Here is a 13868-nt window from a genome sequence, read left to right as displayed (position 1 = left end):
GGCACACCGCAACCACCCTGAAACGTGCCCTTCCTTCTTTTCCTTGACGCTCAGAAATGTTTGTTGCGGGACCAACACCAACACGCCGTGGCTTGGAGAGGAAGAGGGAACAAAAGTGGGACCTGCGCAGCGCGCAAGCCACATTTCTCGTTCCGCTGCAGGATCACGGAGAGGGATCCAGATGATAATCCGTGATGGGACGTCACGACGAGAAATATGAGTATGGATGAGCAGAGGGGAAACTGACTTAAACCAACTGATGTTCATTCCTCCGCATCTGAACCCTGGTCAGCAACCAAGGCTTATGGTAGTTTGGGATTAGCTGGTCAGATGAACAGGGAGACACGGCTGTGTTCTGCAGCTTGACGTCTTCATAGCGTGGCCAATTGGGCGAGAGTGATTGGGAACAGAGGCCAAGGAGGAGGAGGATGAAAGAACGAAGACGCAGTCGGCGGCGACTGAGGCGGGGAGCCAGCGGAAGCGGGATGGGGCGTGTTTTGTTGAGGACCCAGCCAGTACCTGGTACTTGGCGGTGCACGCAAAATAGCCTGGCTGCAGTGTACCAGTACCCGACTCCACATTCAACAACAAAAACAACAACAACCGTGGTCCTCTCCAGACGACCCTGTCGGTTTAGCCAGCGTGAGACATGGGAGTAAGCTGGATATGACAAGATATTTATTCATTGATTAATTACAACTTGCCAGGCCCGCGACCGTTTTATTTCACTGCGCGAGAGCCACTTCTCTCTTTTTGCGTCTGTTCTCTCTCATCGTGCGAGAACCAAGCCCACAGAATAACCAACTCATATATCATATATAACTAACTGTAAAATACAACTTGCTGTGGATCAATTGCTTTTTCAATTCGGCTACCCCCATCTGTTTATGTTGAGTTTGCTGCTGAAACTCTGAAACCTGGACCCTCACTTGCGCTGTCTTGTGCTTCTGCTGTTAGTACGTATCATGAATGCTACTTGCTTGTGCTTCTCGCTTCTCCTATCTCCATCTCCTCATTCTCTGCACGTCCCTTGTCACTCATTGTACGTGACTTTCCGCTGGCAGGTTGTCACATTCTTTTTGCTAACCCTGCTTGAATACCTAAGTAAATAGCTCTCCCCTGTCCCAGATAGCTTTTCCGGGTTCCACATCGGGGAAACGACATCCCACAACCGAAACGAGACAAAAAATACACCACGACCACATTTCTCCAACGTCGCGAGCTGCGGCATTCCACATGCCTCCTCCCTATTTCTATACCTTATAGGCGACCTCGATAGCTCCAGATCACCGCGTCAGTGATCAATTGGCGCCGTATCTCCAATTCGGTCGTTTCCCTTTCCCGACCCAAAACCAACACAAAACAGAAGCTATACCGAAGCTGCTCGCGCGTCATATCTCCCGTTTGAACAGTTAGCTCCCTGTAGCTTGGCGGTTAACGCCAGGGCTGCTCTTTCTTTACAATGGCGAGAGCTTACTCCAGCCAGCCCAATTCAGTCTCTGAAGTCAATGCCTGTGTTTCTACCATTGAAGGCCGGCGGATGACGAAGGTGAAGCCAACGCCGGAGACCAATTTTCGACAATGGGTGCTGCAGAACCAGATAGGTACAATATACAAATGTTCCTCAATCTTTGTCCCGCCCAATATCCCATCACTAAAAGTACCGATGCAATGTTTTTTATAGGTATCTGCGTCACTATCCTCACAATGATATTCGCCCTTCACAACCTCTACCCGTCGCTGAGGCCGTACACCTCCCCCTTCCTGCAATTGCCGCACTACCAGCCTGAGAAGGGTACATATGTCCAGGGCTGGGATGATATCTATTTTGTTATGGGGGGCGTTCTCGCTTTCACCGCCGTCCGAGCGATTGCCATCGAATGGATCTTCCAGCCCCTTGCCCGCAGATACGGCTTGAAACACAAAGCCTCTGTCCGGCTGGCGGAGCAAGGCTGGATTCTCGTTTATTATTTTGGCTTCTGGGCTTACGGAGTGGTAGGTTTTTTCTGCTGGTTTTGTTTTATTTGCTCAATTTAGCAGCTTTCTTTCGTTTTTATTTTATTGTTGAATTTTGAGTTTTGAATTCCTCCCCCCCCCCCCCCCCCCCCCCCGCCCCCCGCCGCGCGGGGTGTACTCTTGCGTATACCGCGAAAGATAACGAAACGTGATTTGCTAACTCCGATTTGCTCCTTAAAATTATTTTTTTAGTTCCTTTGGTACAATTCTAAGTACTGGTATAATTTCCGCGAGATATGGACCGATTGGCCCTCCAGAGATATCTCCGGTATCTTCAAATGGTACTGTCTGACGCAGCTGGCGTTCTGGTTCCAACAGATCCTTGTTATCAACATTGAGGAGAGACGCAAAGATTATTGTCAGATGCTGGTCCATCACATAGTCACAAGCACCCTTTTAGGGTCTGCTTACGTCTATGGCTTTTATAATGTCGCCAACGTCGTCCTCTGCATTATGGACATTGTCGATTTTCTGCTGCCGGTAAGCAAGCAAACATACTTTCTCTTTCACCGCGTTCGACCCACCAGTTCTAGAGGGATATTGAAAATTGATAATTAACACGAAATAAACAATATAGGCCGCAAAAATCCTCAAATACCTCGGGTACGAACGTGCCTGCACGGCGGGCTTCATAGTCTTCCTTGTCACTTGGGTAATCTCCCGCCATATCGTCTACAATCTCCTCTGGTGGTCTATCTATATCAACGTCCCAGACGTTATGCCCTACGGTTGCTACTCTGCAACTACAGCCGAGATGATTTCACCCGCTGCAAACGCCACCCTAGACGGCGCCGCATCCATTGACCTAAACAACTGGAGCCACCTCCTCCAGCCATTCCGAGATCTGGGCGGTCGCATTTGCATGAGTCCACGCGTCAAATGGGTTTTCCTCTCTTTCCTGTTATTCCTGCAGATCCTCGCGATTTTATGGTTCACGATGATTCTACGTGTAGCTGTCAAGGTGCTGAAGAGTGGGTCGGCAGAGGATTCGCGGAGTGATGATGAGGAAGAAGATGAGGAAGAGGTGGATTCGCAAAATTTAAGGACGGAAGGGAATGCTGGTGTTAGGGATGGTGGTCGTGGGAATGGCACGGCGATCGTGTCTGGGAGTTCTGTCTCATCCTCCGCGGGGCAAGGTCATCATCCCGTGCGAATCAGGACCGGACGAGGTCGAGTTACCTTGAGTGATCAGAATGATCGGAAAGCGCTGTTGGGACGGATTGGGTGTGATAAACCCACGTGAAAATGGATTAAAATCTTCGTCTGCTATGATCTCTTATTTATTTTCCTCATTTTCTTTCATTTCCTCTTTAGTTGATTTGGATTGGTTTATTTGAAAGTGAATAACGGAATTCCGCAATATCTCGTCCTATGTTTTTGATATACCTTTGTTCCTACATTCTACTTTTTCTTCATTCCCTTCCTTCAGACCTTCATTTCATTTTTAATTTTTGCCGTTATTCTCATTCAACTCAAGTATTTTCTTCCTTCTTGCTTCCAGTAATTCTTTTTTTTATTTTCATTTCATGTTTGCCATTCTAATCACGAAGGATTTCTATTTTCTCAAGTTTTCTGTCTCTTGAACTATTATTTATCTCCCTTTTTCTCCCTTCATCCCTTTTGTTTTAAACAAAGTTTTGGGTGAATTTGACTCTTTGAAACAAAGATGCAAGCTGATATAGATGATAGATACCTGATCATGTTTGTCCTAATATATGCATCGATGTCTGATCAACCCCCTCTCTGCGCATATGCGCAGATCCTGTTGTGGTGTGATTTAGATTGTCCATATCAGAGGGAAGGGAATGAGATGGCCGAGGGGCTTTCCCATTTGTTATGCCTGTGATCTCCTCCTCCAGGTACTTGCCTTGATTGCCCTTTCCTTGTTCCAGCTCCCACGCCATCTGTTCCGTTCCGGTCTTATGTTTATCATTTTCGTTTTATCTTTATCCCTTTCATTTGTTCTTTTCGCTTCCTTCTCTTAAATAAGGGAAAAGGGAAAGACGACGACGACGACGACGATGACGACGATGACGACGACGATGATGAAACTGCGGTTCTAGTTTTTATATCCTTGTGTTGTGTTCATTTTCATTGCATTATAATACCTCCTGCTAAGACTAAACCAGTCGATATAGGTTTTGTCAAGACATTCTTACATATACGTATATGGTGTTACGTGAATGGAGATCTTATTGTAAGACGGGCTTTTTATCCCATTTTTCCATCCATTCTCCATGACTTACCGTGTAAGACCTACATTGTAATGAATAAATAAATAGTACGATGGTAGGATGGAGAAATCAGGAGGCTGTTTACTGGTCTCATAAGGTTGATTCATCGGGGCAGAAAACCTGTCGCCCTCCTCCCTCCCCGTGGCGTACGGTTCCGTGAGCTATTTAGATAGATAGGATACTGAGGCAACTGAGAGAGCACACGGAAGGAAGAATTGACTCTGCATTATTCTTCTTGGTTGAGGGAGGAAAAGTCATTTATTCCACACCCCTCCTCCGCTGTGAAAACTCTCCCCACTGCCAAAAAAAAAAAAAAAAAAAAAAAAAAAAAAAAAAAGGGAGATCCTTTTTATATATCAGACTCCAGTAATCCCATCATATACTGATTTCCACGAAACCAATCCTGCAGCGTCGGAGGCATCATCTCCCCCACACCTCCACCGTCGGCTGGTGCCTGTTGGCCCGATACTGCACCCAGGGTATTGCTACCACTACCCATATTATTATTATTATTATTATTATTATTGTTCATTCCACCAGCTGGAGGCCCGAAACCCAGCTCCCACAGATAACCATCAACTTCATCAGCGCCCCATTGCAGGTCCATCTGCTGACCAGCATATGCAGTCGCATCGTCAATCCTTGGCACACCAGGGCCAGCGCCAGCGCCAGCATCAAAGGTAACATTACTGCTAACACGAGAGTGGGCGTCCACGTTAACACCCTGCGCGTGCTGCTGCTGGTGGTACAGCTGCTCCTCACCTGCGCCCTCTCTCATCCGGACATCAACATATAACCGCGCAACCTGATAGAACACCGCGCAGAGCTTACAGAGCCTATCCGCCGCTTCAGAAATATGTCGCGCGGTTTCCAGCGAGCTGGAAACTTCCTCCAGAAGTTTTAGGTCGTCGAGGTCCGCTGTGGCGATTGTGTGCGTGAAGAGGACTAGGTAGGGCGTGAAAGGGCAGTGAAGAAGGGACCAGACGATGTACCCCTGGAAAAGGTACTCGCTGTCATTGCGGAAGTCGATGATAAATTTCTGGTGCAGGCGGAGAGCGCTGCGGGCGGAGTTTACACAAGCGGGATCAAGGTCGGTGTGTGATCTGGTGGGTTTTTGGTGCGGATCCTGCCGTTGATTTTCGTGGGTTGGCGGAGGTGCGGGCCTCGCTCGGAATATCAGGGTGAGGAGGTGATAGTAGCACAGGTCGGTCATGGAGGTGGCGTAGCGGAAGAAGGTTGCGTGGTACGCTGTGAGCGTTGAATCTAACTGTAATTGGATGCAGGTGTTTAGTATATTTTAACTGGTAAGCAATCCAAAGGAGCTCGATCAGGTTTTTGTCGAGTACCCACGGGGGATAGATGGAAACGCACGGGAACATATGCAGCTCTCCAATTTTCTACTTCCAATGCTAGATGACAGGTCCTCTCCGTCCGCACCTCCGCACTCTCCGACAATGCACGCACTGAATATAGATTCTCAAAGATCTGCGCTGCAACTTTCGCATATGTCACCCACACCGAATACATCGAGAACCAGGGGCCAAATTTGGGGTCTTTCGGTGGGCCTGGGAATTCAAGGGCGATATCATAGTCTTGCAGCGTCGAGCTGCGACCAAGCAACAATGTCAGATCTTTATCGAGAACGTAGATGAACCAGAATAGCGACTTTTTCAGATAGGCTTCCTCGTCACTGACGCCTGGGCCAGAGACGCTGTGGTGATACCCTAGACTCTGGCACATGCGAGCTGCGGCGCTGGTGAAGGTCCAGCATAGAGATGGTTTGCAAGCCTCCGTAGCATGGAAGGCTCCTAGGGCTAGAGCTTGGGTATTTTCGTAAGACGGCTGGAGGAATAAATCGAAAGTGTTGATGGCGGTTTCGAAATTCGAGCGGCACATGCTGGCGTAGTGGGCAAAATCTTCTGCCGTAAGGGATGCTAGTGGTGGCGGTGGTGGTGCTTGTTGTTCGTTCCAGCGGAGGTTGTCCACTTGGTGGTGGGAGCCTGGTAAGAAATAATGCAACTCATCGAACATGTAACATAGCGAGCAGTTTACGATAGCAAAATGAGCGGTGGTGTACTCCTCAGTACAGAAATACAAGTCCTTGCAGAATTTGGTGATTGTAGGGAGATCGAGGAAGGGGAGGTTTAGGAGGAAGAATGGGTGGGATTCTTATGTCAATTAGTAATTTCATTTGACTTGCACATACGTGCATGGCCATATAAGAAAATATATATAGGATATAGAAAAATAGAAAAACTGGGGATAGGAAATCCGAAAGCGCACCCTTTGCATTCTTCAGCACCGCAAGCACCACATTCAGCGGCGGCATCTCCAACTTCGAAAAATCGACATTGGTGGACGCCGCTTTCTGGCCCGCAAAACGCAACGTATGGATAGAAGAAGGAAGCTTCTGTCTCTCAACAATATCCTTCAGTGCGGCGAGCGCATTCATCATCTCCGGACTATGTTCTGCAAGGGGCGTTTTCACCACCACCTTTTCAAACAACTCGCTGGCGTACGCGGAATGTGCGGTCGTGGACGGTTCCCCTTGAAATCCCGGGCTGGTGTTGCTGCTAGAGGGGGGTTCTGCTTCTGGTGTTGTCCCAGGTTGAGTTGCTGCCAATGACGAGAGTTGTTTCTGTTCTTTGCATTCTTCCTGGGAGGCATCTGAACCAGGAATGCGGGACTGCAATTCCTCCTGTTGCTGCAATGGAGACTTGTTATTGCTGCCATGATTGACGGTGAAATCACGTAAGAGATTTTCAATCCCCGCGAGGCGCTGGTCTATGATTTCGATCTTCTTCTCACTGTTGAAGCGTCAGTCAGTCATCGCTGGGTAATAGTTTCTTTGGTTACAGCAACGGCTGGGAAATCGAAAGGTAAAATTTTTGTATGAACGACATACTATTGATGTGAAATCAGAACCCTCTGCCGCTGTTCCCTGACCCGTGGAGAGGTTCGACAAACAGATTTTGCAATTCGACAGTTGGAGCAGGGGGACCCCCTATCGCATTTGATCTTCGGGGGCAAAACACCTATGTAAGCAGATGTTTTGAATGCTACTTATATTATGGGAACGAAGCAAGTGCTGAATCGGCCAACCTTTCGAATACGACAGTTGTCGCACTATGTGCTCAATTGTGTCAGCAGGAGATGTAGGGAAATTTCCAGCCTGTACAGTACATACCGCTCGAGATGCGGAAGGCTCTTGCCAATGTTGCACATCGTCTCTGTCGATTTCCATTTCCTCTGATGGTGAAGCCAGGAAATTGTATCAAAAACAAGTTAGCCAGCATGGGATGGTTCCAGTCAGGCCCCAGGCCCAATCAAGGAAGCTAGCTAGTTTGGTCACCCAGCTACTAGCACCAGTAGTTAGCTCTCGCTCGCCCAGTCACTGAGAGTCCTTCGACATGAGTCAACGCATGGTTGATGTTTCAATGTGGGTTTTGATAAGGGCCACACCAACCTTCAAGCTGCTTTGTAGAGCTGTGATGTCAGGCCCATACCTAGGTCGGATCCGTCCTCTCGGGTCCCGCGGGTCCCGCGCTTACCCTGCACGGTGATGCCGAGAGCCACACGCGCCACGGCGGTCGGCGGAGTTCTGGGGGCGCTGATTGGCCACTGAGGGCTGGCGGAGAAGCTGAGTCATCCATCCGGGCTGGCGGGGCTTTGTGTTGGCCCTAGGCTGCCTATCACGGACTAGCGCACCGCACATATATGCCTCAGCTGCCTGCATGCTAATACAACCACTTAGACGTCCCACAGGTTATAGCCCGGATTGCTTGTTTTTTTATTAAACCTTCCACTGCCCATCTAACGTCTCGCGAACTGCTACGCTGATCAGCAGAAGGGATCCTGACGAAGGCTAGAAGAGCTTTGATCGCGGGAAAAAGATTAAAATTTGATTGATATAGGGGGGAGAATGCCTCCTAGAACTCGAGCTACCATGGGGATGGATACCCCAGCTAGCAATGATGATATTGAATACGAACCTACCACTACCCCTGGGCCACCGGGCCCAACACCAACAACCGATATCTTGATACAGATGATGATGGGATATTTGAAAAAGCAAGATGAATATTTGAAAAAGCAAGATGAATGTCTGAAGAGAATGAATGAATATTGGGATAGAAGGATGGGAAAATCCTTACAAAAATCAGCTGAAAACTCTGATTCTCTGTCAAGAGATCAAGAGGATATCAAACAAGGGGAGGATGAGATGGAACTGGCTACACAAGCCACTGTCACTGCTCCTCCATCTACTGAAGAACCCTCTGAAGAACCAACCATCAAAGAACCCCCTGCAAGAATCACCAAAGAACCCCCAATGAAAACCATCAAAGAACCTCCTATAAGAACCACCATGATGAGATTGGCCATTAAGAATACCACCACCAATACCACCACCACCACCACTGCCATCAAAGAACTTTTCAAACATCGATACTACTACCACGAACCGAAGCCTCACAGATGCCGAAAGGGTGAAGGATAGAAGGATAAAAGGATATAAAGAATAGCTTGATTTGATTGATTTCATGTATAATAGGATTTCTAGATAGATAGATATCTGTACGGCTGCTAGTCCGAGGGGAGGTGTTGGCCCTAGGCTGCCTATCACGGACTAGCGCACCGCACATATATGCCTCAGCTGCCTGCATGCTAATACAACCACTTAGACGTCCCACACTTTGTTCTTCCGCTTAGCGCGCTATCTACCATGTCGACCTGGGCAAGTCGCAGGGTCCAGGCAAGACCAGGACAAGATCAAGACAAACCAAGGAACACTCTGAATTATCAAATACTACTAATCGCATTTGGAATTGTTGAACTCGTTCCTTGGTGCCGTTGAAGAATCCCTGTTTAGTCATCTGGGCCGGTGAGACCACACTTGCTCGCTGTCCTCGGATCCCGCCCGAGTGACTGACTAAAAAGCTAAAAATGATGCCTGATGCAAAGGTAGGGGCTGTCGGAGCTAGCTTACTTCGAGGTACGGAGGAGAGAGTCATGAGATAGAAATTTATATATTTATATGGATATGGGAAACCCATGCTCGACCCTTTTCAGCAACGGACTGGTGGCAACTTTACATCATGTCGTCGCTTGAAGAAAAGCCGGCGTCAACGCAAAGCACTGACAGCAAGACCAAGGAGGAGGGTGGATTTGGAGACCTGCTGGTGAGCATCCGTGATATTCTATGCGGACCTTTGTTTAGATCTAATGTGGAATCAAAAACAATAGCGGGTGTTTTCCTATACAGACTCAACCGCTTGGGCTCTCTATGTGGTTTCCTTCGTCACTGCTCTCGCTGCTGGGGCTGCCATGCCATCGATGACACTGGTATTTGGTGGATTTGTAACTACTATTACGGATTTCGCTACAGGAGTGGGGGCACCAGATCATTTCCGTTCGGAAGTGAACAGACTTGCGTGAGTCCGAGTCCTTACTTTTCTGTAAATCGGGAATCATATTTGGGCTAACTGTAGGAAGGCTTTATTTCATATATCTCTTTGCTGGCAAGTTTGCTCTCACTTATATCTTTACGGTACGAACATATCCGCGCACATTCGAACTTAGATCTTACTGACATCCTGAAGGTGGCTATTACGATTGCTGGAATAAGAACTACTAAAGCTCTCCGGGTCGATTTCCTTGAGAAAACCCTTCGCCAGGATGTCAGCTTTTTTGATTCCTCAAACCAAGGGGCTACTGCGATGCATGTAACAACAAACGGGAATCTTGTCAACCAGGGAATTGCTGAGAAACTCGCCCTGACCATTCAGGCGATCTCGACCTTCTTTTCTGGGTTTATCATAGCCTTCGTTGTCCAGTGGAAGTTAACACTCATCGGAATATGCATTATACCAGTGATAATCGCGGCCATGGTGATTTGCATTGCCATCGATACAAAGCAAGAAACAACGATACTAGGATTCTACTCCAAAGCTGGCGTATTGGCGGAAGAAGCCTTTTCCAGCATCAAGACTGTTCAAGCCTTCTGGGCGCATCCACGTTTGGCGAAATCATACAATGATTACCTGCAGCTTGCGCACCTAGAAGGGAACAGAAAATCTCCAAATTATGGTTTTCTGTTTTCAACAGAATTCTTTTGTACCTACTCCGCTTATGGCCTGATCTTCTGGCAGGGGGTCAGGCTTTTTGCGAAAGGGGAAATTGAAAATTCCGGGAAAATAGTCACGTAAAGTCTCCCCTACTTCCGTCAACTTCTTTTCTTTCCACCCCTTTTCTAAACCTAGAATCTAGAGTCTTGTTTTCGATCATAATCTCGGCGACTGGAATTTCGCAAATGGCCCCCCATTCTATAGCATTTAGTAAAGCTGCCTCTGCTGCTTCAGAACTCTTTAAAACGATAGATCGCCATTCCGAGATCGATCCCTTATCGGGGGATGGCCTTCGCCCAACGGACTTAAACGGTGACATCGAAATCAAGGATGTGCACTTTTCGTACCCTTCGCGAGCTTCTTTTCCCGTTTTATGCGGGCTAGATCTTCATATTCCTGCGGGCAAAACAACTGCATTAGTTGGCCACAGTGGGTGTGGTAAAAGCACAATAATCGCACTTCTTGAGCGTTGGTATAACCCATCGAGTGGCACCTTGACCCTCGACGGGCGGAACATTGATCAGCTAAATCTACATTGGCTTCGGACGAAGATCCGGCTTGTTCAACAAGTATAAACCCCTTTCAATGTGAAGTGTAGTTAAAACTTGCGCTGATATATTTTTTTTTTTTTGATTTTATTTTAGGAACCCGTTTTATTCAATGGAACAGTTTTCCAAAATGTTTGCCACGGTCTGGTTGGAACAGAAGCGGCGGATATTCCAGAATCTGAAAAAATGGAGCATGTCATCAACGCTTGTAAACTAGCAAACGCCCATGACTTCATTGAGGAATTGCCGGAGGTAAGAAGGTTATTCACAAGATAAAAATTATTTGTAGCTTTGACTGAGACAGCTGGCAGGGTTACAACACCGAAATTGGGGAGAGAGCAAGTATGCTTTCGGGAGGACAAAAACAGCGCATCGCGATTGCTCGGAGTATAATTTCCAATCCGAAAGTCCTACTCCTTGACGAGGCAACTAGTGCTCTGGACCCACACGCTGAGAAAGCTGTTCAGAGAGCGATTGACCAAGTCTCCGAACACCGCACCACCATCGTTATAGCCCATAAGCTTGCTACTATCAGGAATGCGGATAATATTGCCGTCATGTCAGCTGGCAAGGTTGTTGAACAAGGGACTCATGATGAATTGGTCGCTGCGGGTGGTGCGTATGCACATCTTGTTGGTGCTCAGGATCTTGGCGGCAAAGTAGATGAGGAACCAGGAGAAGACAGCCTTGGAGTTGCCGAATCTACTACCCCAATGAAGGGCGGTGTCTCATTGCTCCGATCAACGACTACGAGATCTGCCGTGGGACCTACGGAAGCTACCGTGGACGGATCTGAACGCCCACTGTATGAGATGAAGCACAGTCTGTTAAAATGCTTGTACATATTTTTGAAAGAGCAAAAGGGGACAAAATTTCAATACGTTCTTGTCGTGATTTCTTGTATCGCGGGTGGTAAGTACTTAAGCCATTCTACGCTTTGAAGATTTGATCTAATAGCTTGCGACAACAGGTTTAACGTATCCTGCCCAGGCAGTTCTTTTCTCGCGCCTTGTTTCGGTATTCACACTTCAAGGCTCTGCTATGCTAGACAGAGGAGACTTCTTCTCCCTCATGTTTTTTATGGTCGCAATTGGAAACTTTATCGCTTATTTTCTGCTTGGATATGTTTCAAACCGTATTGCCCAGGTTCGTTGTACCTAAAATAGAGATATCTCTCCGTATGAACATTACTAAAGCCCTATCTGTAGGTGGTTAACCACCGATTTCGTTTAGAAATTTTCGAAACAATCCTCCGGCAGGATATGGAATTCTTCGACAAGCCAGAGAATGCTGTTGGTTCTCTAACCTCCAACTTGACCACCAAACCAACGCAACTCCAGGAGCTCTTGGGGTTTAACATGCCCCTAATGATAATCGTAATCGTTAATTTGGCTTCAAGTTGTATCCTTGCACTCATTGTGGGATGGAAACTGGGACTAGTTACTATATTTGGTGGCTTGCCACCTTTGCTGATCTGCGGGTATCTTCGCATCCGACTTGAAATGAAATTCGAATCGCTCACGGGGGATCGGTTTGCGAAAAGCGCAGCACTTGCAAGCGAAGCCGTCTCATCTATCAGAACGGTGGCATCATTGGCACTCGAAAATTATATTCTCACTAAGTATCATGGCAGTATGAATGGCATTGTTAAGCGCTCCATACGGAACGTGGTATGGACGATGCTTTGGTATAGTCTGGCGCAATCGATTGAATTCCTTGTCATGTGTCTTGGATTCTGGTAAGCGTTATAATATCTCTCCTCGTATCCTCGTTCACGTTAGTTGCAAAGGCTGAGCAAGTGTTTATCTAGGTATGGCTGCCGCCTTGTATCTTTCGGGGAATATTCTATGAACCAGTTGTTCATTGTCTTCGTCGGAGTTGTTTTCAGCGGGCAAGCTGCCGCTCAGTTTTTCTCATACACAACCAGTCAGTCAACCCTTTTGATATCATTCTCTCCTAATTTTGTAAGGGACACGGCAGCTGAATCCTCTCAAAGGTATAACAAACGCCCACATCGCGGGGAATTACATGCTTTGGCTCCGGAGCCTCAAACCTCAAATCCAAGCTCATGATGATTCAGCCGATCCGGATCTCGAAAAGAAGCCTGATGGTGACGGTTTGCTTGCATTAGAAGACCTCGAATTTGCTTATCCGCAACGCCCAAACGCACGTGTCCTTCGCGGAATAAACGTCACTGTTAGTTTATACCATTTCCCATTAGCAGCCAAACGCCTAACTAACCAATGAATGAACATGCAGATAAAACCAAACTCTTTTGCTGCATTTGTCGGAGCATCCGGCTGTGGTAAATCTACCATAATCTCCCTTCTAGAACGCTTTTATGACCCCAGTTCCGGTTGCATCAAATTCGACAAGAACGACATCTCCAAGTTATGCCCTCGCGAATACCGTCGGCGAGTCGCGCTCGTTCAACAGGAGCCGACTCTGTATCAGGGCAGCATCCGCGACAATATCGCAATGGGCTTAGAAACAGAAGCTACACAGGAACAGATCGAGGAAGCGGCCCGCCAGTCAAACGCATTCACGTTCATCTCTTCCCTCCCTGACGGTTTCAACACCCTTTGCGGCTCACGCGGTACGCAAATGTCCGGCGGTCAGAGACAGCGTATCGCGATTGCTCGCGCGCTGATTCGCGCGCCGAAACTGCTCCTACTTGATGAAGCGACGTCTGCTCTTGATACTGATTCAGAAAAGGTGGTTCAGGAGGCCTTGGAAAAGGCGTCATCGGGTAGGACGACGGTGGCGGTTGCGCATCGTCTGTCTACGATTAAAAACGCCACGGTGATTTTTGTATTTGGACGAGGGAAGGTTTTGGAATCTGGGACGCACGCACAGCTATTGGCTAAAAAGGGGATTTACTATGAGATGTGTTTGGCACAGTCATTAGACCAGAAGGTTCCGCACAAGGAGGGATAATGGATTCT

At 47.6% G+C, this 13868-nt stretch overlaps 3 protein-coding genes across 3 annotated transcripts; 2 read left to right on the top strand and 1 right to left on the bottom strand.

Annotated features, from left to right (window-relative positions):
* Positions 1-741: 741 nt before the first annotated feature.
* HCBG_02243 (sphingosine N-acyltransferase lag1) lies at positions 742-3259 on the top strand (the record flags this gene model as incomplete). Its single annotated transcript, XM_045429292.1, has 5 exons — positions 742-956; positions 1106-1604; positions 1685-1995; positions 2209-2496; positions 2594-3259. 4 exons carry the CDS (start codon positions 1463-1465, stop codon positions 3257-3259), a joined length of 1407 nt encoding a protein of 468 aa, XP_045289187.1.
* Positions 3260-4599: 1340 nt separating this feature from the next.
* On the bottom strand, positions 4600-7903 carry HCBG_02242 (fungal specific transcription factor domain-containing protein; the record flags this gene model as incomplete). The annotated part of the gene is made up of 5 exons (XM_045429291.1): positions 4600-5517; positions 5622-6418; positions 6534-7057; positions 7438-7499; positions 7802-7903. The coding sequence occupies 5 exons, from the start codon at positions 7901-7903 to the stop codon at positions 4600-4602; spliced, it is 2403 nt and encodes an 800-aa protein (XP_045289186.1).
* Positions 7904-9346: 1443 nt separating this feature from the next.
* HCBG_02241 (multidrug resistance protein) lies at positions 9347-13860 on the top strand (the record flags this gene model as incomplete). Its single annotated transcript, XM_045429290.1, has 12 exons — positions 9347-9430; positions 9495-9682; positions 9744-9798; positions 9851-10452; positions 10518-10944; positions 11020-11175; positions 11235-11835; positions 11894-12069; positions 12132-12661; positions 12734-12849; positions 12920-13119; positions 13183-13860. The coding sequence occupies 12 exons, from the start codon at positions 9347-9349 to the stop codon at positions 13858-13860; spliced, it is 3813 nt and encodes a 1270-aa protein (XP_045289185.1).
* Positions 13861-13868: the final 8 nt, after the last annotated feature.

This window comes from Histoplasma capsulatum (genome assembly GCF_000150115.1).
Source record: "Histoplasma capsulatum G186AR genomic scaffold supercont2.3, whole genome shotgun sequence".
Lineage (NCBI taxonomy): Eukaryota > Fungi > Ascomycota > Eurotiomycetes > Onygenales > Ajellomycetaceae > Histoplasma > Histoplasma capsulatum.
The sequence above is the reverse complement of the archived record's forward strand: the minus strand, read 5'-3'. Positions and strand labels throughout refer to the sequence as shown.